At 57.5% G+C, this 25,086-nt stretch overlaps 1 protein-coding gene across 1 annotated transcript; it reads right to left on the bottom strand.

The window, feature by feature from the left end:
- Positions 1-381: 381 nt before the first annotated feature.
- CSPG5 (chondroitin sulfate proteoglycan 5) lies at positions 382-17,887 on the bottom strand. Its single transcript, XM_073002707.2, has 5 exons — positions 17,480-17,887; positions 13,994-15,641; positions 10,518-10,706; positions 4,200-4,353; positions 382-1,066 (listed from the first exon to the last, which is right to left on the bottom strand). Exons 1-5 carry the CDS (start codon positions 17,598-17,600, stop codon positions 905-907), a joined length of 2,274 nt encoding a protein of 757 aa, XP_072858808.2. The 5' UTR covers positions 17,601-17,887; the 3' UTR covers positions 382-904.
- Between the last annotated feature and the right edge of the window lie 7,199 nt (positions 17,888-25,086).

The following is a 25,086-nucleotide window of genomic DNA, read 5'->3' as shown; positions in this document are numbered from 1 at the left end:
GCTTAGCCTTGAGAAAAGAAAACGGAGGGGAGACAGGATAGTGCTCTTCAAAGAGTTGAAAGGGAGTCCTGCAAAGAAGGGGGCGGGATCTGTCCTCCATCATCCTAGTGTGCATGATAAGGGGCTCAAGATATAGGAAGCCAGAGTCCACCGGCCAAGGAGAGTAAGAAAACAGCCAATACGGTGGTTCTCAGGTGACCTAAGAGACCAACGGCGTATCTTCTGTCTCTGTAAAACTTCAGAGGTTGGTCCTCGTCCTCCATCCGTCATCCACGTCTGCCTGACCCCAACCTGCCCTCTCGATTCCCTGGTGCCGGATTCTCAAGAATAAACCACCCACACGCCCACCCTCGGCACAAAGCAAGAGATAGATGGCAGTGATTTAACTTTTTAAAAAGTTTTATTATTATTATTATTGTCGTTATTGTTATTATTTCAAGATCTTGAATTTTTTTTCCACATTTTTAAACTCGTTTCTCAAAAAAGGCTGGGCAGAGTACAAAAAAAAAAGTCAGTCGAGTTACAGCAAAGGTTTAGAAATCACAGAAAGTGGACCATGGGTTGGGGGTGGGGGGGGTGAAGAAGGGAGGGAGATGTGGGGCAAGCTAATCCAGGCAATATACAGACAAGGACATCATACCAAACAACCCAATGCACACAGATTCATGGAGGGACACTTGAGGACTTAATCTTCTTGTGAATTATTATTATTATTATTATCCTTATGATGATCCTTATTATTATTGGTTTGTCTTCCCTCCCTGTAGAAAATACATCGAAGCATGCTATGAAGTTTGCAGGGAGAAAAACGGAACGATTACGAGGAATGAGATCTGTACAAGAGGAAATGGCTCTCGCAGTTTTTCCTTCTCCTCCCGATTGCCTCCCCAGCTCCTCTCCGGCTTCATGTCAGGTTGTTCTGCAGGCAGTTCATGTCGGCAGCGTCCGGGTCCCCTTTATTGTTCTCCAGCTTGGGTGACATGGAGTTCTGAATGTTGAAGGACTCTTCTTCCTTGAGGCAGGATTTCAAGGGGTCTTGAAGCTTGTGAGGGGCACTGGGGTCATCCTAGACAGAGCGGATGGAAAAGGCAGGGTGTACGAGAGAGGGGGGGAAAAGGGGAAGACCGGCTGCATCATTGGGTGTGTGGACTAAGGACACCTGGCCTCCTATCTTGATTTACCTGGCCATGGGCAGAGACGTGATTCTAATCCAAGCAGGGGAGGGGGCCAGGCCTTCTGACGGCCGCCTCTCTGTCTTGAGGGGAAATCTAAAAGCCCCTGAATCTCAAATCTGAGCAAGCCAGGTTGGCTGGTGGCCCAGCCTCCTGGCTTGGGTGTGGGACAGCGAAAGGCGCTGAGGAAAAAGGATGGGATGGGGAAAGCCGCTCCGACTTGCTCAACAGCACACAGGGACCTAACGGTTGACAGCTGTCGGTGGAACCACGTGACTGCTCGAACCAGGTGTCTTGGAAAGGGCCATGAGACACGCCTCCCAAATCAAGGAGGTGTCTTTCGCACTCCGAGCCCACGGATCTCTTCCGGTTTTGGAAGCTGAGCAGGGCCTGGCCAGGTTAACGCTCAGACAGGAGGCTCCTATGGATCTCCAGGCCAGGCCAGGAAAGAGTCCTCCCACGGCCAGATCTTCTCGACGCAACTAAACCAGAAGACCTAACAGTCAAGCGGAAGGCAGATTCCCATATTCCGCAAAGAGGCTTGTGGCCCAAATGGTCATATGAGAAGGCCATATCCTGCCAGAAGTCCCTGGAGGACGGAGGTGGTGGTGGAACAGGATTCGCATTCGGAATCCAACCCATCTTAGTTGTTGTTGTTGTTTTAAAGTTTTGATCCAAACTTGCTTTTTTGGGGGGGCTGCTTCTTCCTTGTTGCCACAAGCCAAGTAAAAGCTTGTTTTCTGAAGGAGAGGAGGAGGAGCGAGATTCCCTGGCTGACTTTGGGGCTTCTTTGACCAGCTATTGTCTTTGGCTGAAATACATGACATTTTTCTTTTTTCAGAGGGGAAAAAAGAGCCTGCTTTCAATATTTCTGAGTTTCTGTTTTTAACCAGGATTCAACTTAGCTTGCTGTTGTGTTTTGCACAGGGCTTGGGCGTGGCCCTATTTTGGACCATGATTCTCCTGGCTGGGGGGGGGGATTCTGGGGGACGGAGTCCAGAAAATGAACCCTTCTGAGCTTTGGTTTTGTGTATGATTATCGGGGGGGGGGGGGGTTGGCCACAAAACCCTGCCTACCTCTGCTCACTTAGAAGCAAATCTACTGGACGTATTTTATTACCAGTGGGGAGCCCTATAGCTTTAACTGGCATTATTTCATCTCCATTGAAAGTTGTTCAGACTAATTTTTTTTAAAAGACCGAAACGCAGAGTGTCAAATACCTCAAATAAAGGAATACAAGCATTTGAACGAGAGGCGTGAAGTGAGAGGACAAGGCAGGAGCTTCTCGGGAGGTCCCCTCTGCTCAAACCCCAGGCTTAGGAGAACCATTCACACCCTGGAAGGTGAGCAGCCCCCTGGCGCATGCTCACGTGTTCTGGATCCATCCCGTTCAACCCCACCCCGTGGCCAAGTGGCAGCTGCGGAGAAGGAGGCAGCCAAGGCAGAGCAGCGTTCCTCCCCCTCGACCCCCCCCATTTCGGCCCTTTCCTCCCCACCCCACCCCCTGGAAAGCCCTCATCTGCCCTGCTTCCGGCCAGAGAGGTGTAGCTAGCTGGTCACAGACGGACGGATGGATGGACAGATGGACAGGCAGACACCATGGCAGACGAGACGAGCATGGGGATGGGGAAGAAACATGGACGAGGAGGAGGAGGAGGAAGTGCGTGGATCAGGCACGCCCAAAGCAACAGCAGTGCAGGGGTGACTCGGCTGGGGGGGGCATGCAAGCCAGCAGCGGACAGGCCCCCGGGCCTGGTTGAGAGCTTGTGAGGCTGGCCTAGGGTCAACCGCCTGGGTTTCAGGGCTCACTGAGGACTAGAAACCTGGACCTCCCCAGTCCCAGACCTTTGCCTCTCTGGCGCTCTTTCCTCAAACGTTGCCACTGGCCTCTCCCTCTCCCCACCCAACAGGGCAGGATCTGGACCACTCCAGAGGCCAAGGGCTCCTGGGGGCGGGGTGGGGAGCTGGGGGTCCCTCCCCAACCCATGCTGTGTTGCCTAGCAGCCACCGCAAGAGCCGATCCCTTCCTTGTGCCCCCAGACCCCCCCCCCCCGGACTGGCTGTGTGGGATGATGGGGAGGAAGGGCCCCAACACACTGGAGAAGAAAGGCGCCATTTTGTCGCCTAGCAACCACCTTTCAATGGGGCAAAAGTCTTGGGCATCCTTTTTGGGGTTCTGGGCCCCAAGTCAGCTCAAAATCCCCCCCTTCTCTGGCTCCTTCACTCCCCTGATGTGGGCCAAAAACATAAGGGAGAATTGGGGCGTGGAAGTTGGCTTGATATTTCCTCCAGATTCAGGACTACAGGCTCCGGAGTCCCCCTGACGGAATGGCCAGCGGGGATTCTGGGAGTTGTAGTCAAAAAAGAGAACGCTTCCAAGCTCTGCTCCACCTGCTGATCCCCTGGGATCGCAACCACTGCTCTCCCACGCCGCGTGTCCGGCCGGTGTGGCTGACCACTGAGTGGACAGACTAATGGGTCTGGTTGCCTGAGTGGGAGCCCTCTCAAAGGCTAGCCTTCTGTTCCCTGTGGCTTTAGTGTGGGGGGTCCACCACGAACAGCCCTGCAAGCTCTGGAGACCCCCCCATTCTCTTTTTACAGCTCTTTTCGGGGGGGCATGGCCACTCCCAAATTTTCATGGGGGTGGGTTTGCATTTGTGTGTGTGAAGCATGGGGAATTGGACTCAAGGAAACATGACCCTCTTTGAAATCAGTCTGCATTTTTCGGGGGGGGGGGAATGTGGGGATTTTGGAGCTGAGTAGGGGGAGGCCATTGGGCTCTGCCCTGGGTTCCAGGGGTGTGAAGACCACTCCTCCATGACCCCCACCCCCCCAAGTCTGATGGCATCCCCCCCCCCGGTCTCCACGGGGCCATGCTTTTGGGGGAGTCGGGATCCCACCCTGGCCCCTGGCTGGGGTTGGTCTGAGCATGCTCTGGAGCAGGCGGGAAGGGGGGGGGTCTGGGAAGGAGGGGGGGTCAACCTTGAGGCATGCAGAAGGGGGGAGACGTGAAGAAGACGAGTTACCTGACAGATAATGTTATCATAGTAAGCCAATGCACGGGCATGAGGGGAGAGGTTACACGGGGTGTCGCAAAATTTCCTTACATGTGGGTGGGAGCCCTCGGCTATTGTGGACAGCGAGAAGTTGTCGTTGTGGAGTTCGGACGGAGTGCGGTATCTGCCGGGAAGCACAGGGGAGGGAACCCGGAGAAAGAGAAATTACGTAAAATATCCTTTCGTGGCACCTCCTTCAGCCCTTCCTTCTCACGGCTGGAAAGGAACAATTCGCACTCAACCAACGAGCTACTCCTGGGGTGATGAGTCACATTTTGTAATTCCACTTTGGAGGCATCTCGGCGGGAATTTGGCAAATTTTACGCCATCTTCTTATCAGCCATGGAGCGTTTTTTTTTTAAAAGCAACACTGGAACAGAACTTCAAGGAAAAGGAAGGAGGAACCCATCGTGCAACGCCAGGCGGATCTTTTAAAACTGCTGCCACTTCCTTTTTAAACAGCACAAAGTGCAACAACACGACTAAATGATGCTTCAGAGAGTAGCTGTCCGTGCTGTGTCCCTTCCAGAACTTTGCAGCCATAGTAAACCAGAGGTCACTCATTTTTAAACCCCCGGACCATGCAGGGCTGAGGCCATCTGACATGATGAGAAGACCGCGCTTCTTATGAACACAATCTTATGCCACTCATGAACACACTTTTACACTGTTAAGGGGAAGCTACCGCAGGCAACTTCGCTGGGTGTCAGGCCTTTTATGGAAAGCCTTCCATCTACTTTGAGTTTCCTGGCGGTGCAGAATATTCCTGCAAACTTTCAACTCGTTTTTGATCAAAACGGGTATTCCTTGTCTCAAGGTACTTTCTTTTTTAAAGTTTTGGAATGGCAATCACAAGTGGTTTTCCATTACTATTGATAAGAATCGTCGGTTGAGGTTCCCTTGATCTATGCACGCACACCTATTAGAAGTATGTACTTTTATGGCGTTGGAATACAGCTTCCCCCCCCCCGCCCCAAATTCCTCAAGCATCATGGCCATGTGTGTGTAAAAACTCTCCCGTGGGTGGCAAAGCCAGGTGACCTGCCTCCAATGGATTCCGAACAATTAGAAGGGGCTTTTTGCATCTTTAAGCTGGCTTGGGGCTTAGATCTCTCCAGCGTCTTCCTTCTGCAACCACTTAAGGGGATAATGTGACAGGTTAGGAAAGGAAAATTCTTGCCCTGGCTTTAACAATCTCATTCCCTGCTGTTTCCCCCCCCCCCCTTCCACATTTGACCCTACATAATGCCTCCCCCTCAGTCAGAGGCTTAGGGCAGCTCCTGGCAACGCCCTCCAAGCCAAAGGCCAGCTCTGCTCGGACCCTCGTCTCAGGAAACAGAAGAAGGGGGCCCTGAAAGTAAGGTGGATGAAACAGACCCCTGCCTCATCCAGCAGAGCCGGAGTTTATGGAAGTCCCTGGTTTTGGGGATGAGAATTCCCAGAGTTCCAGAGACGGCATGGCGAAATTCTTGGCTAGAGCCAGCAAGCTTTTTCGGGTTCTGTTCTATGCACACGCGCACGCGCACGCACACACACACACACACACAGAGATATGAAGCTCTGGGATCCCCCCTTCCTCCCATCCCTGTCCCGCTGCCCCGTCCAGCCACCCCACCCCCCATGGGAAGGACAATGCCTACCATCTGCCGTTGCCAGGCTAAGGCGCCTTCCTGCTGAGAAGCAGCTGCCCAGGTCTCCCTCCCTCCCCACCCCCCCCCACTGCCACCAAGCTCTTTTCAGGGACTGGGGAGGGAGATGGCCTTGTGGCTGTGCAGTGGGGCACGTTGGGGGGGGGGGAAATCCCTGGCTCATTTGCATTTGTTAGGCGCTCCCAGAAGAAAAGGGAGAGCCCGCCTGGCCTGACATGCTGGGGCCGCTCCCATGACCCCTGCAGAAGGGGGCTCCGGTTGCTTGCTCCTCGGGAAGGCAGGCCCCACCAGTTCCCAGGCTGCCCCCCCCAACCGCCCTCCACACTGTCTCTCTCTCTCTCTGCATGGGGAAGGTTGCAAATAGCTGGAGTCTCTCCTCCAGGTGCCCCCCTTCCCGACCTCCCCCAGCCCCCCCCAGCTGCAAACCGCCCAGACTTTGGCACAAGGCGGATGCAGGGCCCCCAAGGCTGGCCGGCGGCGCTTCCCAGGCGAGGTGCACTGGCCTCCCCCCCCCCCCCCGTTTGCAGTCTGCCCTGGGAGTGCGAGCTGGCTGGCCCATTCCCATTGGCATGCTAGAGCACGAGCAGGCAGGAGTTCCTCCGGCTTCCTGGGAACCAGAGCAAAGCCGTGGGGAGAACGTTCCATCCTGCAGCCATCCATCATCCTCAGGATCCCAGTCCTCCTGAAGCGAAGCTCTGAAATATGACTTTTTAGACTATGACTATCTCCAGCCAGCAGAGAGAGAGGGAGGGAGGGAGGGAGGGAGGGAGAATGCAAAACTATCGAGTCCAGAGGTATTTCTGCCTTCTAGTCAGTGGTCATGTAACTCAGAACCAGTTGGTGGAGAACCCCAGAAGAGAGCTAACAGCTAATTGGGGGGGGGGAGTTTTCTGGGACAAAAGGCCCCCCTCCGCACCCATCTGAACCTACTTAGGGGTCTTTCTCTGGAGAAAGGCAGCAGAAAAGCACAGCAAATACAGCCATAAACTGCCTCCAGGTTCATTCCCTGAAGACACACTGCAAGACGTGGGGGCTGCAGCAGCCAAGCAGAGAACCAGGCGGTGGGAGCTGCGCTTTAATGTCTTCCTGGCCGGACGTGTTTCAGAAGTCTAGCCCAGAAATGATAGTAGCTTTTGCAAAATCGTCCAGGGCGACTGGCCCGGGAAGCATCTCTGAACCGAAAGCGGTCCCACTGAGGCAGAGAAACAGGAAGCCCTCCTGCCTAAGGGCCAGCGTGGAGGGCCAGACAGGGCGAGGAGCCCCTCGGGGAGGGCAGGTGTCAGAGGCTGGGGGGGCGTTGGGGTTGGAAACGGTGCGGGGGGGGAGGAAGCCCTCTGCCGCTCTCTTTAAACATCCGAGGCCCGCAGGGGCAGGTCACCCCGTGACCTGGGCTAGCAGCCGACGCAGGAGGCTTCGCACAAGGCTCTGGAATTCAGTTCCTGGCAGGATTCGTTAGGGCAACTGGCAGCCCCCAGCGTGGTGGTCGATGGCGTTTACAGCAGGATTAGAGGCCGGGGGGGAGGGGTGGCTTGACCATAGCAACGGCTGTGAACGACCAAGGGCTGGAGGCGAAATCCTGCCCCCCCCCTCCAGCAGTTCGACCTTTCCCATTCCAAGGTGCAAACATTCCCAACCTGTTGCACTTGTCTGTCGTGTGCCACAGGGACCAGGATGATGGGCAGAAAACCAAGTTCAGCCTGAGAACTTCCCTCGAGCCAGCTGCTTGCTCACCCACCTCCCGAGAGGGTTGGAAGGCAACGGGGTGAAGGAGAGAAAGGGGGTGAGGAATGCCACCCATTGCCCCTCGGTGGGGTTCACAAAGCAACCAATGACTGCTTGCGTAACGCTTACAAAAGGAGGGAGGGGGGGTTGCATAATGCACCCCAGTTCTTCTGATCAAGAGGAGAGAGGAGGAGTCTGGCCAAGCGCAGAATGGGTGCTCCTGCCATCCAAAATCTCATTTCACCCCCTTTCCGAGATGTTTTAAGGATATTCCGAGACTCCGGAGGGAACCCACAACCGCGGGCAATAAGCTTCTGAAATGAAATGGATGCTGCATTTCTTGCAAAGGTGGAGTTTTCACCCAGGCAGAGAGAGATCCCTTTCCCCAATTTCGCTCAAGGAATTCCACCAGACTCCTTGGGGGGGGGGGGGGAGTTTTCCCTGTCCTGACCCGCCGTGAGGGAAGGGTTAAAAGGGCTCTCTCAGAGACCTGCCTTGTTCAGTTCTAGGTGTCGGGCATGAGGAAGAGAGAATATCCAGGCAAGGCTGGCGCTGCCACCCGTACCCAGGATGGAGATGGGGTGGGGAAATGGGTCCTGCCCTCACAAAGGAAGGTTTGAGAGCCAGGCAGAGCCCACAGCACTCCCGGATAATTGCTTATGGCACTTTGCAAAACAATAATTAACTGCTCATTAGGGACCCGGCTTGCCAGGGAGGGGCCATGCGCTGGCATCCGGCGAGAGCTTTTCCTGCTGCTAACGGCTATGAAACGCTCTCGCTTGCTCTCAGCCTCGAGATCCAGATGCTCACGGGGTTATGCGGGGTTAGCAGGCTGCTGACCGCAGGAGCGGAGCAGGCGGGCGGGCAGGCAGTGGCTCATGCTCTGGCCTCCAGCTGGAAGGTTATAGCGTCATGTCCACACGACCCTTCCCTCTATTCCTTCCTTCTAAGCCATCTCTCCACGGGGGGGGGGGGGAGCTGAAAGCGGCAATCACTGGCCCCGACTGACCCTCCTTCTGCCTGCCCCCCAGCCCCTCCACCCCACACACACACACTGCAAAAGGCACCCAGAGCCCATCCTTTCTCAATCTGAACTCGTAAAAATGTGCTTCCTTTTTACTTGCAGGCATACGACCGACCGACCGGCAGGTGGGGGAGCAGGAAGGGTCTGGAGCATGAAAAAGCCACCTTTGGGACTCCTGACCCATGCTGATTGTACAGCGGCCCCCTCCCTGGAAAAGGGGCCTTTCCTGTTCTCCGGGAAGGATCCCTGCGTCTCAGGACCAAGCGATTACTGTGTGATTCTGGAAGCTAAGCAGGCTCGGCCCTGCTTGGAAGGGAGACCCTAAGGGACCCTCCGGGTGCTGGATTAGCAAAGGGTCCTGCCTGTCAGGGACATTTGCTTCCTCCCCAGAAAGTCTTTCTCATTCTTTTGAATTAAAAACAGGAGGAGTATCCACGCAAGCCATTCTCCACACAGACAGCAACCCGGCAGTGTCCAGAGCCACCTACAAGCTGTCATCGGGCCCCCACCGCCACCACATCCACTGAGCTGGATCGCATCCTTTCGGAGGCGCTGGACGCTCCACCTGGGCGGTCTGGAAAGCCCTGCCCGGTGGCCGCTCCTCCCCCTCCCCGCTCTGCCACTCCGGTTCACCTCTTCCTCTGTCTTGCTCCAGTTGCACCGGGGAAATTTACGGCCCCAGAGGAAGGCAAGCAGGCGGGCGGGCGGGCGGGCAGGGAGGGGGGGGCGAGGGAGGACACCGGCTTGGCAACCCTCCCAGGCACAAGACTGGCCCGTAAATCACCAGAGATGGCTGGGTTTAGCTGGAGAAGCCGCCTCGCCTCCTCCGCAGGAGCAGGGATCCCACTGGGGGACTCTGGCGCTGGCTGAACGTCCAGGTAAAAATGCAAGCCAGCTTGCGGAGACCTCTCAAACCGCAGTGGTGGAAGGCGCCCCTGTTGAATGTCTGCCTGACCAACGACGGTTGAAAGGCACAGAGGCCCTCTCCAGCAAAAGAAGCAAACCACGTCACTGTCTAAAGTCAAAGGACTTGTCGTAATGATTTTTGACCCGTTACTTGTAGGAAAATAATGGTGACCCGTTACTGTGCTGTACAATTCACTCGCTCCCCTCCCCCCCCGCCCCCGCCTCTGCGCTACCTGCTCCTTTTCTCTCTCGGTTCTTTTTCCTTTGGGAAGAAGAAACTTAAGGACTGACAAGAAGATGGTGCCAGACGTTCCCGTTGAACTTGCATCTGGAAATGCCTCATAAAGAACAAGGTTTGCTGGACACACCTCACACGTGACGCCCATCGGGTGACTTTGCACACACACTGCCCCCCCCCGGCAGCCGTCAATGCCTTTTGTGGGAGTCGATTCCACCTTTTTTAGTGAGGGGCCGGTCTGAGAGAATGTGCATGGGGTATTTCAGACCAGACTCCCTCAAGATCTATGTTGGGGGATGATGGGCTTTGTGTCCCAAACCATGCAGAAAGAAGACTTTGAGCCTGGCCCAGACTGTTTTGGACACTCTAAAGCCCAACATGCACGCGGATCACAAATGAGAAACACACATGGGTGTCTCCTCCCGGGCATTCAGAAACCCACTCTTCCCCTGAGCACCATCCTGCCATAAAACAGTCAGAGCCGGTCTGGGCAGAGCAGAAAAGGCTAGCTCTCGTGTGTGTGTGTGTGTGTGTGTGTGTGTGTGTGTGTGTGTGTGTGTGTGTGTGCGTGCGTGCGTGCGCTGGTGGCTTTACTCTCTGACTGTTTTGATCTCAGAATCAGGACTCAGTGAAGTGTTGGCGGGGGGGGGAGGGTGGTTAAAAAAAAAGACAGCGTGGCTTCTCCCCGCCCCCTCTGGGAGGGCGACCCAAGAGCCTCCCCCCCCCTTTGGCCGAACCTTCCCACTCACTTGGTCTTGCGCAGCTTGTTGTTCTCGGTTTTGAGCAAGTAGAGCTTCTTGGCGAAGAAGACGGTCATCATGAAGAGGAGGAGCACCACCAGGGCGGCCGAGCCCACGGCCACGCACATCACCTGGAAGTCGGTGATGATCGACTCGCAGCGGATCCCTTTGTGCCAGATGTAATCCTGCGTGTTGCACCTGCGCCCCGGAAACAAGGAAGCCCCCCCCCCAATCAGCATAGAGAGAACCGAACCACCACACGGCCCTCTCCTCCCGCCGGAGCTGTAGCAAAACCTCCAGAGGCAAAGGCAGTCTAGATGAGGGGCCATCGTGGAGGTAACCGTTTTCAGAGGAGGCTGAGACAGCGATGGCCCTCTGAAGGACTCCAAGCACTCCCTCTTAATTACTTCAGCCACCTCTACAACGGCCCAGCGAGGTAGGCCACCGTGCTTCTCTCCATGGCACAGAAGGCAACAGGAAGGAGCGAGGAGGAGAAGGGAGGGTGGTTTGAGTCTCGTCGTCTCTCTTTCGGCAACATTCAGAATTGCTTGTGCTGGAAACCCCACGTCTGAAGTGGCGCGCGCTAGGACTTCCCATCCCAACTCCCGGAATCCGTGGGGCAGCGTGGCCCTCCACCGTCTGTGTGGATTAGGGGATGACGGGAGTCATAGCAGAGCCGTCCGCCACTATTCAGGGTGAGATGGGTCACATCCACACCCTCTCAAGACTGCTGGCCCTGCCACCTGGGGGATCCTGTGCATTGGGCACAGTGAGCCAAAAAAGGAACTTTCCCCCAAGCTCCGGGGCATTGCGCAGACGCCCTCTCCTCCGTGCTGTGCTCTGTCATGCAGAACCAAGCAGCGGGTCTCCCTGCCTGCCTGCCTGCTCACCCCTCCCAGTCCAGTATTTGGAAGCCAGATGTCCGCAAGCATAAAGGTCCTCTAACTGTTTGGCTTTTTAGAGAACTTTCCTCACCTTTCCTGGATTCATCTAACCTTTTCCGAAAGTCATTTAAACCAAAGCCACTCCCCAAATATCTTGTGGCAGTGAGTTCCACAAAAGAACAGAACAAGTGCCTTGTGGCACGGTGGCTGAACTGCAGTAAGACAATTGAGCTTCTGCTCGCAACCTAACGGGTTCAGGGAGCTGGCTCAAGGTTCACTCAGTCTTCCATCCTTCCGAGGTTGGCAAAACGAGTACCCAGCTCGCTGGGGGTGGGGGACAACAAGTTGGTGTCTGCATAATTATGTTGTAAACCACCCAAAGAGGACTTTAGCATCATGGGGTGGTATAGACATCCCCCTTTTTTTTAATTCTCCCCACTGTCTACCCAGACAGTATTGGGTCATGCACCCACAATGATTATATGCTGCAGAAGTAAAATTTTATAAACCTCTTCCTGGATGAAGCTCCATTCTCTGCCCGCACATGGAAGGGGAGGATCGGCAGGCTAGGTGGGAGTCTAGCCCTTCGTAAAAGGAGAGTTTGGCAAAGGGCCCCCCTAAAAGCGCTAAGGTTGTGGGAGGGGGGACCCCAAAACAGGCAAGTGATCCTCAAAGGTGCTCAAGCAGCACAGCCAAGGAATGCCGATGGCTCTGGGTGCAAGGAAAGAGACCCGGGGCAGGAGGGGGAAGGGAGTGGAAACGGGTTGTTAGGGTCTTCTGAAGGAAGCCGTGGCCGATGGGTGGCTTCTCGAAAGGGGGGGGGGAAGCTTCCGGACAGCCACATGTTGCCGCGCATCACTCTAATCAGAGCTCCGGAAAGTTAACTTCTACAGACTATGCCTCCCTGAATTTTCCAGCTCTGCTGACTGGAGGAGGGCCTTTGGAAGCTGTAGTCCAAAAAAAGGAACTTTTCCAAACCCTATCGGCTAATTAGGCAGCCAGGGTACCCCCCCCCCGGTTGGACTGGGCCCCCACATCCTTCCTGGGGCAACTCTGGCAGCTACGTGTGCTCCAGGAGCGACAAGCTGAGATGCACAAACCCAGAACTCTGTCCTCCGCCCCCCCCACACACCTCGGGGGGGGCTCCCCAACCTACTTTCCCTCCCTGCCCGGTCGGTTGGTCGGTCGGGAGAACCAAAACAGATCTGTGGGGAGGGAGAGAGAGCCCCTGTCCACAAACGCTCCTCTCCCAGATCCTCTGCCAAAGCTGTGGGTGGCTTCATTCCTTCTGAAGCGGAGGAGAAAAGAGGGCATTTCTAGGCGCGAGACTGCAGGTGGGGCTCAGGTGTTGGCATGCAATCTCGTGGGTTGGGGGGTGAAATGGGATCTTCCATCGAGAAAATAAGCATGGCAGTTAAGAAGACTCCTTTCTTTCTGACCAGCTAATCTTCTAGCAGCAGGAATGCAGTGGGTGGGAGGGTGGGTGGATGGATGGATGGACGGATGGACGGACGGACGGACGGACGGACGGACGGACGGACAGACAGACGATACAGTAGGTAGTGCTGAGAAATATTCCCTTCTGTCAGCCCTCATCTGCAGACTTAAATGTCAACCAGCAGTTGGGTAGGGAAGGCAAGACTTTCAGGGTGCTATTAAAAATACAATATACAACGATATTATTTTATCATTACCCTTTGCACACACATCCGTCATGGCCCCTTTGATCCTGCCCATTGAGCAGGTCCCCTCCTCTTTGGCCAGACCCTTCCTTTAAGGGAACAGATAGGAAGCAATGTGGAATAAAGGCAGACAAGTCTCCCTGAGTGGGTGCCATTTCTCTCCCTTGCCAACTACTGTAATCACTTTCCCTATCGAGGCCGTTGATCAAAGGACGTCCCTGTTTCAGGGCTATGAAAAGTTAGTAACGACACCGTCCAGGATTCCCACACCCAGCCTGTGGCCAGAAATTTTTGGAAATTCTTGTGCTAACAAGAAGAACTTTTCTGAAACCTGCTCTGCTTGGACATTTATCACGGCCCGGTTCTCTTGGCAGAAAGCAGGCAAGAGGTTTAGACGCAGGGAACCTTGATCTCAGAGTTGCTAGCCTTTTTAAAAATTTGCTGGGAGTGTCATCCGCCTGCGTCTTATGCATGCCAAAATGGCTTTCCCCACCTGCCACCTGGAGGGGACTGGCAGATAGGTAGTCTCTTGGTTTTTTAGATCCACATGTAGATTCGTCCTCTTAGGCTTCCTTCTTCTGTGAAGTCACCCCCTGCTGCTGCTGCTGCTTCTTCTAAAGGATTAGCGAAAGGGCTGCCAACAGACCATGCAAACATGGATGTAGGATTGGGAGGCTTCTCTGTCTAACATCAGGCCTCTTCATTCCGGCGACCAAATGGCTAAGGAGACTTCCTCACTAAACGAATGGCAGATTTATTTTTTGCATAGCTGCCGGTTGCCAGAGAGAGAAGTTCTCAAGAGCCACAGGCTGCTTTCGGCAGGTCTAAAATATCAACAAATCCAGACAGATTTGGCTACCCCCATCTCACCCAAACGGGGAAACCCCTGACCCGCCCGGCCCAAGGATGACGTTCTCACCTGCAGAAGGCCCCCAGATTCTCCACCAGGTAGCACTGGCCCCCGTTGTGGCAGTAGCTGGGGAAAGTGTCGCAGACGGACTTGCAGGAGGTGTTGTGACGGATGTAGCCGCTACGGCATTCTGTGCCGTTCTCGCTGCTGCTCCCGGACAGGCCCAAGTCCCTTCCTGCGTCCGCCGGACGGGGCCTGGGGGTGGCCACGCCGATCCCGCCAGAGATGACGAAAGTCTGCAACGGAGGGATGAGGTGGTGGCGGCTGGTGGGTTTGGCCTCCTGGACCTCGGTCTGGATTTTGGGCGTCGCCGGAGTGGGGATCCGGTAGGTGTTCTCGTCCTCCAGATCCCTCGCCAGCCCTCCTCCCCCATCTTCCTCCTCCTCCTCTTCCTCCTCGGGCTCCTCCAGGTCCTCTTCGTCACCGTCGGTGTAGAACGAGGTGGTGGGATAGAAATCCGACTCATCGAAGGGCGTAAAGTCATCGTAAAGGTCGTGGAGGGACCACGACATGCCTTTATCCTCCGACGGTTTCCCCTTGGCGCCATCGGAGCCCGCCCCCTCGCCCAGGCCCTCCCCGTCGAACAGGTCGTAGTAATCTATGTCGATGATTTCGGAGGCCAGGGGGTCGGAGGACGGCTTGGGGGGCTGAGCCGCCTGCACCGGCGGCGTGACGGCCGACTGGGGTGTCCCGGCCTCCAGCCAGGTCAGGTCGGTGCGGCCTTGCGTCCCCTCGGCCGGCGAGCGGCTGGAGGCGTCCACCCAGATCTCCAGCGGCTCCTCTTTCTGAGCGGAGTCCTGGTCTGGGGGCTCCCTGGGCCGCTGGGGAGGGCCGGCCCCCTCCGTGGGAGACGCCTGCCCTTCAGCCCGCAAGGGGTCGAGGAGAAGGTCTGTCGCCACAGCATCGTGGCCGAGGCCGGGAGGCGAGCTGGCCTCCGGGGCCACTGGAAGGGGAGGCGGGACCCCGGTGGCCCCTCCGGCCAAGCCGCCGTCCTCGCCTGGGGGGGCCCCGGCCTGAGGGTCTCCGCTTCCCACCTCCTCTTGGCTTTCTGGGACGGTTGCCAGGCTGCCGGGGGCCTCCTTCGCCTCCAACAGCTTCCGGGCCCCATCCGGGAGCGGCTGAGCAAAGCTGGTGACCTCGGCCAAGGCTTCCAGGGGGGCCCTTTGCCCTTCCCTCCGGCCGCCCTGTGTCGCCTGCCAGGCCATCATCTCTCCCCCTGAACAGCCAAGGCAAAGGGCTGGCGCCTTCTTCTCCTCTTCCTCCTCCTCCACCTCTCTGGAAAGGTACCTCACTGAGATGGGTGTGCTGGGGCCGGCCCCTGGGGGACTGCCGGCCGCCGCAGCTGGATCCGTCCTTCTTCCTCCTCCTCCTCCTCCTCTGCCTTCGCCTGCAGGGAGAACGGCAGGTGGCATGAGCCGGGATTCCTTCGCTCCTCCTGCAGCGGCTGCTGCCACGGGGCCCCCAGGCAGCCAGGCCTCCTCCTCCTTCTCCTCCTCCTCTGCCGAGCCGTTTCTCGCATGGAAAAAGCCCTGCTTGCCGGACCCCGGAGTGTCCTTCTCGGGGGGCCCTCGTTTTGGGGCCGTCTGCTCGGGGCCGCCCTTCCAAAGGGTGCCTTGGACATCGGTGGTGTTTGGAGATCTCGGGCGCTGTTCAGAGGCTGGAAGAAAGACAGGGCAGGGGGGAGGGAAGGGGGGAGGGCACGTCAGGCTGGGGATCGGGGCCAGGCCCGGGTTCTTCACCCCTCCGGAGACAGTCACCTCTTCCCCCACTCCTCCCATGCCTGGCAACCCCTTCTCCTCGTACAGACCCCCCCCCCGATCTCCTGCAAGCCACAGCTCTCCATCAAACTGAATTTTCCAAATTAGGAGGAAGAAAGATGGAGAGAGAGAGAGAGAGAGAGAGAGAGAGAGAGACGGATGCTCTTTTCTAGAGTACAGTAGTGGCAAAAAATAGCAAAGGGCTCCCTTCCCATTTGTTCCTACACATTTCTACTCTCTCTGATTCATCTTGATTTCTCCCCTCATTCCAAGCAGAGCGGAGGAGAATTCATCCCTGGGAAGTGAGGATGGGCGGGGCGGGGGGGGGGGAACCAGACAGTGGCTTAAAAATATACCGGAGGGGGGGGGTATTTCCTGGAGGATGGGGGCGGAGAGGAGGTTCTCCTGTGCTTTTCCACCCTCTCTCTCTGCCAGCAAAAGGCAGCATCCACACCAGGGGGAGGAAAACTCCCAGGAAGGGAGTCCCAGCTGCTTAATTTTGGAGATACTGTAGGTAGGTAGGTAGGTAGGTAGGTAGGTAGGTAGGTAGGTAGGTAGGTAGGTAGGTAGGTAGGTAGGTAGGTAGATAGATAGATAGATAGATAGATAGATAGATAGATAGATAGATAGATAGATAGATAGATAGATAGATAGATAGATTCCCCAACACAGAGAAAAAAGGGAGGCAGGATCACAGCAGGAAAGGAATTAATCCCAAAAAGGAAGGGTTAGGTGGGTGGGTTTGGGGGTGGCATGAAGACCCCTCCAGAGCAGGAGAGGGTTAGGGTTAGGTGCCAAGAGACTGGAGCGAGGGGCGTGCCGTTTCTGGTCATGGGGGTGGGGTGGGGGGCTGGGTACCTCTCAAAATAACCCGCCCCCCCCTCTCCCTCCTGCCCTGCTGGGAGGGGCTGGCTCTGGGGGCCTCCTGACCTCCAGAGTCCAGATCCCCCAGGTCCCTTCGCCTCCTGATTCTCCTCGACCCCCCCCCGCGACCCCAAACCCCCCCCCCCGCGCCAGGACCACCAACCACCTCCAGCGGGTCTGAGGTTTATTTACTGCACGGTCACCATGGGGACCGCACACCCACCTCTGGACTAATAAATGGAGAGCGAAAAACGCCTTTTAAAACCGATCCTCATTTGGGTCCTCCTTTTACACACACACACACACACACACACACACACACACACACACACACACACACACACACACACACACACACGGGTTTGCCCGCAACCAGATCGCCAGGACAAGATCCCGGTTGACGCCGCACCGACCCCCCTTCCGCCTCCCTCCCCACCATCGTTTTTCATGACGGCGGGGAGGGAGAGCGTGTGGATCTTGTAACACGTGTCCTGCATGCTAAGGACACCACCCTCTGCAAACCCTCCTTCCCGTCGCGCCGCCGCCCGGCTTTAAAAGCGAGACGGGGTGGGGGAGAGAGCAGAGGGACCCTTCGGGGGAGGGGGGTTCCCGGCGCGTGGATCTCCCACCCCCCTCCCTCCGGGAACCTTGCAGCGGCCGGTCCCCTCCCCGCCCCCCCTCTTTTTCTGCCCACTCCCTCCTTTACAGCTGGACCCCCCCGCCCCCGAAATGGACCCGCCCCTCCCTCGGGGTCCCTTTTTTGGGGAGGGGGGCCGGGCCGGGGGGGCTCCGCTGTTCCCTCCCCCTCGCCTTGGAGCGGGGCCGGGGGGTGGGTCGGGGGGGGTCTGGGGAGAAGGGCCCTCCCGCCACCTACCCGCCAGGAGCGCCGCCAGGCAGGCGAGCAGCAGCAGCAGGCGGCGGCCGGCGGGGGCGGCGGCGGGGGCGGCGGCAGCGGGGATCCCCGGCGCGGCGGGGGCGGCGAGCGGGCGCCCCATCCTCCTCCTCGTCCTCCTCCTCCTCCTCTCCCCGGACGCTTCGGCGGCGGCGGCCCCCGCCAGCCCCTCCGCCGCCGCCCCCCGCGGGCCGCCCGCGCCGCCGCCCCCGCCCCGTCCCCGTCCCCGCTGCCTCTCCCGGTGCCCGGTGTCCTCAGCGCCGGCGGGGGGAGCCCCGCGGCATGGCCTCCGCGCCGCCGCCTTCTCGGATTGGTGCCGGTGCCGGAGGAGCCGGTGCTGGTGCTCAGCCGCCGCCGCCCCCCCTCCGCTCCCCGGTCCGCGCGCCCTCCCTCCCTCCCTGGCCGCTCAGCGCCCCCCACCCGCCGCCGCCGCTCCGCCTCCTCCGCCTCCTCCTCCTCCGCCGCCGCCCGCCCGCCGCCCCATCCTCGCCTCCCGCCTCTCGCAGCAGCAGCGGCAGCGGCAGCGGCAGCAGCAGCAGCACTGGCGGCGGGGGCGGGGGCGGGGGCGGCGCTTGGGTGCGCCGGGATTAGGGCGCCCGCGGGAAAGCGGAGACGCGGAAGGGGGGGGGGGACGAGGAGGGAGGGGGGAGGACGGGGGCTGAGCTTGGCGTGGCTGGGCTGCAGGAGGGGCGCCGGGTGCCCGGGGGGGGGGGTCGCGCAAAGGCAGAGCGGGAGGGGCCCCTTCGGGAGGGGGCCCAGACTCGCCAGGCGCCGGGGAGGGCGCGAGTGGGAGGGCATCGGGGCAGGGGACCCGGGCGGGGAAGGGGCGCCTCCCTCCCTCCCTCCGCCTGAGCAGGAGGGCTGCCGGAGGAACCGAAGGAGCGCCCTGCGGGATCGGGCCCGGGCGCCCCTCTTCCTCCAGCTCCCCGGATCTCCCACGGGGCCCCTCCGGATGCCTCCGGGAGCAGATCCCGGTCTCCCGACATCTCTCTCCCCTGCCTCGGGCCTTCGGGGGTCCCTTCCTTCAACGCCTGGAGATTGTGCTACATACAGCACCTCCCCATCGTGGCTCTTTCTCCAGGAATCTGCCCAATCCCCCTTGAAAGGCGTCTGGATGCCCGAGGCCATCCCCCACATCCTGTGGCAAGGAGTTCCGCAGACTAACCACACGCTGGGTCAAGAAGTCCCTCCTTGGGTCTGTCCTCCGTCTCCCAACCTTCCACGGGAGTGGGGGTCCCCTGGTTCTGGTATGGCGTGAGAGGGGAAAGAGCTTCCCTCTCTCCGCTTTATATCCCTCTCCTGCATCCTTTGATGCCTCTCCCATCATCTGTCCCACCTCAGGCGCCTTTTCTCTAAAGAGCCCCCAACGCGGTCGCTGCTGTCCCTGATCAAGGAGGTGCCCCTGCCCAGTCCTCCTTGGAGTCCCTCTCTTCTGCACCTTCTCCAGTTCCACCACGTCTTTCTTGAGGTGCAGCCACCAGAACTGCAGGCAAGACTCCAGGTACGGCCATACCAGCGTTTTGCACAAGGGCGTGACCGGGTTGGCTGTTTTAGTTTCAATCCCATTTTTTAATGATCCCTAGCATGGAATTGGCTTTCTTTGCTGCGGCCGCACTCTGGGTGAGCCCTTTCACCGAGCCGTCCATGGACAGCTCAGAACCCATCAGCTGATATCTAAAGTTTTGATTATGTTGCCCCAATGTGCGTTACTTTACATTTTCTTATACTGAAGCGCATTTGCCATTTTGCCGCCCATTCTCCCTGTTTGGAAGCCTCTGCCTGGCTAAGGACCCCCCCCCCCAAAACTCACACGGGTTACTCCCCACACTCACACTGAGCTCGGCAGGATGGCCTTCACCAGGTTACGCCCAGAATGTTAAGGGGAAGAGAAGCGGGAGAGACCCTCAGGGTGGTCGAAACAGGACTATCGCACCCACCCCTGACGGTGTGGAGGGGGGGGAGAAGAGCCAGGTTGTGGCGCCTTCTTTCCTTCCTTCCTTCCTTCCTTCCTTCCTTCCTTCCTTCCTTCCTTCCTTCCTTCCTTCCTTCCTCCCTCCCTCTCTCCCTTCCTTCCTTCCTTCCTCCCTCCCTTCCTCCCTCCCTTCCTTCCTTCCTTCCTTCCTTCCTTCCTTCCTCCCTCCCTCCCTCCCTCCCTCCCTCTCTTCCTTCCTTCCTTCCTTCCTTCCTTCCTTCCTTCCTTCCTTCCTTCCTCCCTCCCTCCCTTCCTTCCTTCCTTCCTTCCTTCCTCCCTCCCTCCCTTCCTTCCTTCCTTCCTCCCTCCCTCCCTCCCTCCCTCTCTTCCTTCCTTCCTTCCTTCCTTCCTTCCTTCCTTCCTTCCTTCCTTCCTTCCTTCCTTCCTTCCTTCCTTCCATCCATGATCAGCTTTCCTTCCTTCCTTCCTTCCTTCCTTCCTTCCTTCCTTCCTTCCTTCCTTCCTTCCTTCCTTCCTTCCTTCCTTCCTTCATGCTAGGGGAACAGCAGCCTCCCAAAGCAGGGCAGGACCACCCACCTCGACCCACAAACACACAGAGAACCCCCCCCCCCCGGGGAGCTCTGCAGAGGCTCCAAAGGCAAGCAGGTGGGGAAGGCCTTGAGGGGCTGCCCTGGTCAAACATGAATTCCCGAAACTGGAGGCGTGGGCTCAGCTGTCTGGCTGTGCGTGGCAGGCTCAGCTGCCGAGGAAGCTCCTGGTCAAGGGCTTGGATCAGGCCCAGTCCTTCTTCCAGGGCCCACCGTATAAACCAAGGAGAGTCCCCGGAGATCTTGCATGAGCGTTGTGGCCGGCCTCTTCTCGCCCTTCGAGGAGGAAGGAAGGACTGAGAGCCCCTCCGTGGCGGTCCTGCAGCTGCCTTGTGCCTCTCCTCTCGTCCCAAAGAGCATGTGTGTGAATGGACCTGCGGGCAAGCCGGGCACCACAGAAGGACCCAAGCGCCCTGCCAGGATACGCCCTCATTCCTCTCATACTCACGGGCAGAGTCTCGAAGTTTCCAAGAAGCGGATGTTGCTGCGCGGTGCTCTGTGCCAGGTATGCTGCGGCGTGTTCTGAAACTCTCTGGGCTCCTTTTTTGGTCTCCGCTGACACAACAGGAGAGCCTCGCCAGGCGTGAAGGGAAACAGGAGCGTCGGCTGCATCCAGGAGCCGTGTCCCAGCTGAGAAAACGACACCACGCGAATTGGGCTGCCGTTCCAAGCAGGCTTTCATGGAATCCTAGAATCGTGGAGCCGGAAGGGTCCTCGAAGGCCATCTGGTCCAACCCCTTGCTTAAGGCGGGAATCCCAATCCAAGCAGATCTGACAGGGGGCTGTCTAAATGTCTCTCCCATGCCTCCAGCATTGGGAGCGCTCACCACCTCCCCCTGAGGTCATGGGTTCCCTTGTCGTACTGCTCTAACCGTTAGGAAGTGTTTCCTGATATTCAAGTATGCTTTCTGGGAATTTAAGGTCCAAAGATCTCAACAGGAATGGGATTCGGCTCCCTGTGGAACACGCCTGTTATGGTAAAAGCCCCAGAAGACATTAAAGAGGATTGGGGTCTTCAGGGTCTGCGAGACCACCGGACATGGCAGCTAGCACAGCTTGGAGATGGAGGCCGTCCCTTCCGACCCTGGCGGAGGCTGGATGTCACCCTGGAGGCCAGGAGCTCTGTTGCTCCTGCATCATCTTCTCCCTCACCTCTTTCCCATTTTATTTTACTTTGAAAGATCAGCTGTAACCGTCTATCCTATTAGTTATGCATTACATGGCCGAAGTATTGCAGGCTTCTGCATGTCATGATTTCGTGGTCTTTGTTCATTCCCTCTCTCCCGTCGTCACTGGTCACTCTCTCCGTGGGAAAAGGCAGAAGTTTCTGCAAGAAACCCACATTTCATATACCTCTGTACCATTTATTGAAACTGATGTACAGTGTGGTGTTTAAGGAGTGACGTGACTAGGTCCAATCTGCCAGGGAGTTTCCATGAGCAAGCGGAGAATCGAACCTTGTTCTTCATGGTCCTAGTGTCACACGGGGCACACAATTTCTGTGGTCGCCTGTGTTAAGAGCCTGCAAATGGATGCCCTGTAGCAGAAGCAAGGACGTTCTGCCTCTTCCAGTTGCCCCCTTCGAAGCCAATTTTAAAAATGTTCTTGCACATGATGTTCTTCATCTTAAAGAAGCTGCTCCAGGCTGCCTCTGTTTTGATTTTTATGGTACAGATTCGATTCGATTAGTAAAGCAATGAATCTGTAGAAGAAGAATCTAAGAGTCCTCTGCCACCTTCAATCCTAACCAATGTTTCATGGCATACGTTTTTGTGGCAGGCAGGCTAAAATCCAGGGACACTCGAGCCAAATAAAACATGCCAGTCCTTAGGATGCCGTAAGACCCTCTGGTGTTTTTGTGGCCAGAGAGAGACAAACCGCTTTGCTAAGAAGGTCTATCTGGCGGCTTCAGATGGGAGAGCATGGCAAATACCCCAAAAGCTAGCGCTGCAAAGGAGGAGCACAGCCATTGTGTTCTGGGCATCACAGGGCCGGCTGGTTTATAGCCTCCCCCCCCCCCCGGGCCGCTTCTAGTATTTGCAATGCACCCACTTCCAGCCGAGACATATTGCTGTCCGTTGTCCCTTCCAGTCTGCTTCCCCTCAGTTCGAAACTGTGCAGGCTGGCCGTCCCTCGGTGGGGGTTTGCCCCTCAATGATGCGTGTGTACGTGTGCGATGTTTGTGAGGCCTTCCACCTCCCCTGGCTACTCCTGCAACCCAAGCAGCCCCCCACTGTGTGTGTGTTGTGCCCAAATCCATAAAACAGGTCAGAATGATTATTTTCTGCGAATCTGGGACACCCAAGCCTGCCCGCCTGCCCTCCCAACCGCCAGACGGGCTGGCCAGCAAAGCAGCGTCGCTGGGGGAATGGGGGTGGGTGGGCTCTGGCTGGCCGGCTGGCTGAATATTGGCCTGCCTGGTCTCGGGGACCCCTTGCGCCATTGCTCCGCAGCCCCGGAGGCAGCAGGCCAGCCCTCTGGAGTTTCCCCCTCTGGCCGTTCAGGACGTCACCGGCTCCCCTGCCGGTTCCTTCGGCTGCAGAGCCCTATGGCTTGCCTCGTTGGCCGTCCCTTCCCTGCTCCCATGGCATGAATGGCCAGCCCAGAGAGGCCAGGCACGTGGGAGGGGAGTCTCCTTGAGCTCCAGAAAGGGACCAGAAAGGGGGGGGGACCTTCAGCAACACCCAGACCCCTCTGGCCTTGGTTCCCACGGATGTGCATCACCCCCCCCGGCTCCCCACAGGGAAGCCCCCCCCCCGTGGACCTGGGCTCAAGCCAGGTTTCCATCTGCCATGAGCTTCAGGTGGAGGGAGGCGCCTCCTTGTTCCACCAGAGGAGGTGGCTGTGTGGGGTTAGGGTCAGCGGGAAAGGGACTGGCGAGGCAAGGCAAAGCCCACCTGGAAGGGAAGATGCTTCCAATCCTAACAGTTTCAGGATCAAGTACAGCTCATGGTCGGGGTGGCGTGTGGGGTTGGGGAGGCAGCTTAATTCCTCGCTTTGCGCTCCAGAATAGCCAAGGCTGTGCCGGCGTGTATTCAAGTGAACAGAGGCTTCCCCCAAGACCTCACCACGTGCCTGCCAAGGAGCCTGGCGGGCCACCTTTGGGGCAGTCGAGGTGGGCAGGATTCGCCAAGGGCGCCCAAGCCAAGAGGGAGTCTAGGAGACGGTGTCTTGGCCAGTTTGGTTCCTCTCTCTGCAGTGCAGGAATCAGCCGGAGGCCACCCCACCCCACCCCAGCCAGGGGTCCCAAAGAAGCTGCGGCCGGGTGGGTCCTCCCTGCAGTTCAAGGGGGCACACAGGAAGCTAGGACGGTTTAGCCTCCATAGTGATACCCTTTGCCCATAGAAAGACACAGGTTGAGTCCCTGGCATTGCTGGTTGAAAGGACAGGGTGGGGATAGGTGACCCCACAATATGGAGCTCTCTCTCTCTCCTCTGTGTGTGTGTTTGTGTGTGTGTGAGTGAGTGAGTGAGAGAGAGAGAGAGAGAGAGAGAGAGAGAGAGAGAGAGAATGATGACAGTTGTGAGAACATCATGAACTTCTCCCAACCAACCAACCAACCCACCTTCTGGGCAAGGTTGGGAAGGACCCAGAGAAGCAGCCCGGCCGATGCTACAGGTGGGCGGATGGGGAGGGGTTCACGGCTGGGATGCGATGGGGAAATCCCCTTGGGGGACGAGAGTCCACCCCCATCCCAATGATGGCCAGTTGCCATTCTGCGAACCACCACCGGAGAACCTGCTGGGCGCGGAGACGATTCCAGTGAGCGTGGAAATGCCCCCTTTCCTGCCAAAAAAGGGGGACTCCAATGGGACCCTGGGCGCAGGCCGCATCAGCTCTTTGGGATGGATGAGGGGAAAGAGACTCTGGCAAAGGGAAGGCAGGCCTTCGCACCCCGAGCGACCGACTGATCTGCTCCTGCAAAGCCATGGAAGGAGGGAAGGGGATGCGCCTGTACGGAGGGAGGCAGAGGAGAAATGCTCGGGAAGCCCAAAGGGAAGAAGACCCTTGAGCTCCCCCCCCCGAAGCCCGACAGAGGATCCAGGGGCTAAAGAAGGGAGCCCGCACTCCCCTCCCTGTCACCACAGAGAGCTCCACAAAGGCCCCATCAGGGTTCCTATCAAGAATTGAGCCAGAAGCCCTCCCTCCTCCCTCCTTGCGCTCCCGACCTGGGGGAGGCCCAGAATCTGCAGCACCTTCCTTGCACGCAGAAGGTCCTGGCGGCAGCATCATCTCCTGCCAGCAGCATATCAAGGCAGCAAAGAGATCTGGAGTCTTTCTCTGCTGGGGACCCTTCCCAGTCGCAAAAAGGAAGCCGTGCTGGGGGGCAATGGAGGGAGGGGACCTGGCCCGATGCAACACAGTTGGACACGTCCGCACCCAAGCTAGAGCTCTGATGTCCAGCCGCTCTCTTTCCCCAGTTTCATGCAGTTCAACCGAATCCTTTCTGGGGATTCTGGGGTTTGTAGTACATGGCATCTGGAGGGGGTGCTGGCTGGTTTAAGAGCCAGAGGTTGGGAGTTCAATTCCCCCCACTGGGCCTCCAGGGTGGCCTCGGGTCGGCTGCACACTCCCAAGAAGCAGGGAAGGTGAAACCACGGGTACAGTCTAGAATACAGTACTACTGTATTCGAAACCCTGGGGGCTTGCCAGAGATCAGAATTGACATTACTACTACTACTACTATTACTGCTATAAGTGGGAGGATACCAGGCCTGCTAAAAGGCATAAGGGCTTCCTCTGTTGTAGTTGCCACATGAGAGCATTTCATTTTGTTACCACCTGCAGCCAGTGTTTATTAATGATTGATATTATTTATAGCTTTCTCTTTCTCTCTCCGGAGTGGGATGCAAGGAAGCTTAAAAATAAAACAGCCCAAGCACACACATGAATAAAAGCATTAAAAAAAATTGAAGCACTATTTCCTGCATCCTTTCGGTGGGTGGCTTTGAGACCGAGGTGAGACAACGGCAGACAAATCCCAGGTTCTCGAACAAGAGTTTAGCTAAAATGGGAAGTGCTGGGCTGGAACGTCGGGGCAAGGTGGGTGGCCCAGCCTCGGACTGTGC

Source organism: Pogona vitticeps, chromosome 6, assembly GCF_051106095.1.
Source record: "Pogona vitticeps strain Pit_001003342236 chromosome 6, PviZW2.1, whole genome shotgun sequence".
Lineage (NCBI taxonomy): Eukaryota > Metazoa > Chordata > Lepidosauria > Squamata > Agamidae > Pogona > Pogona vitticeps.
Note: the sequence above shows the minus strand (reverse complement) of the source record. Positions and strands in the feature narration are given on the sequence as shown.

What these genes read in the sequence shown, in the direction of transcription:
- CSPG5 (XM_073002707.2), bottom strand. Translation starts at nt 17,600, where the DNA reads ATGGGGCGCCCGCTCGCCGCCCCCGCCGCGCCGGGGATCCCCGCTGCC. An exon ending in CCTGGCGGCGCTCCTGGCGG is followed by an intron (nt 15,642 to 17,479) that starts GTAGGTGGCGGG and finishes TCTTTCTTCCAG; the next exon opens with CCTCTGAACAGCGCCCGAGA. An exon ending in AATCTGGGGGCCTTCTGCAG is followed by an intron (nt 10,707 to 13,993) that starts GTGAGAACGTCA and finishes TCCGGGGCGCAG; the next exon opens with GTGCAACACGCAGGATTACA.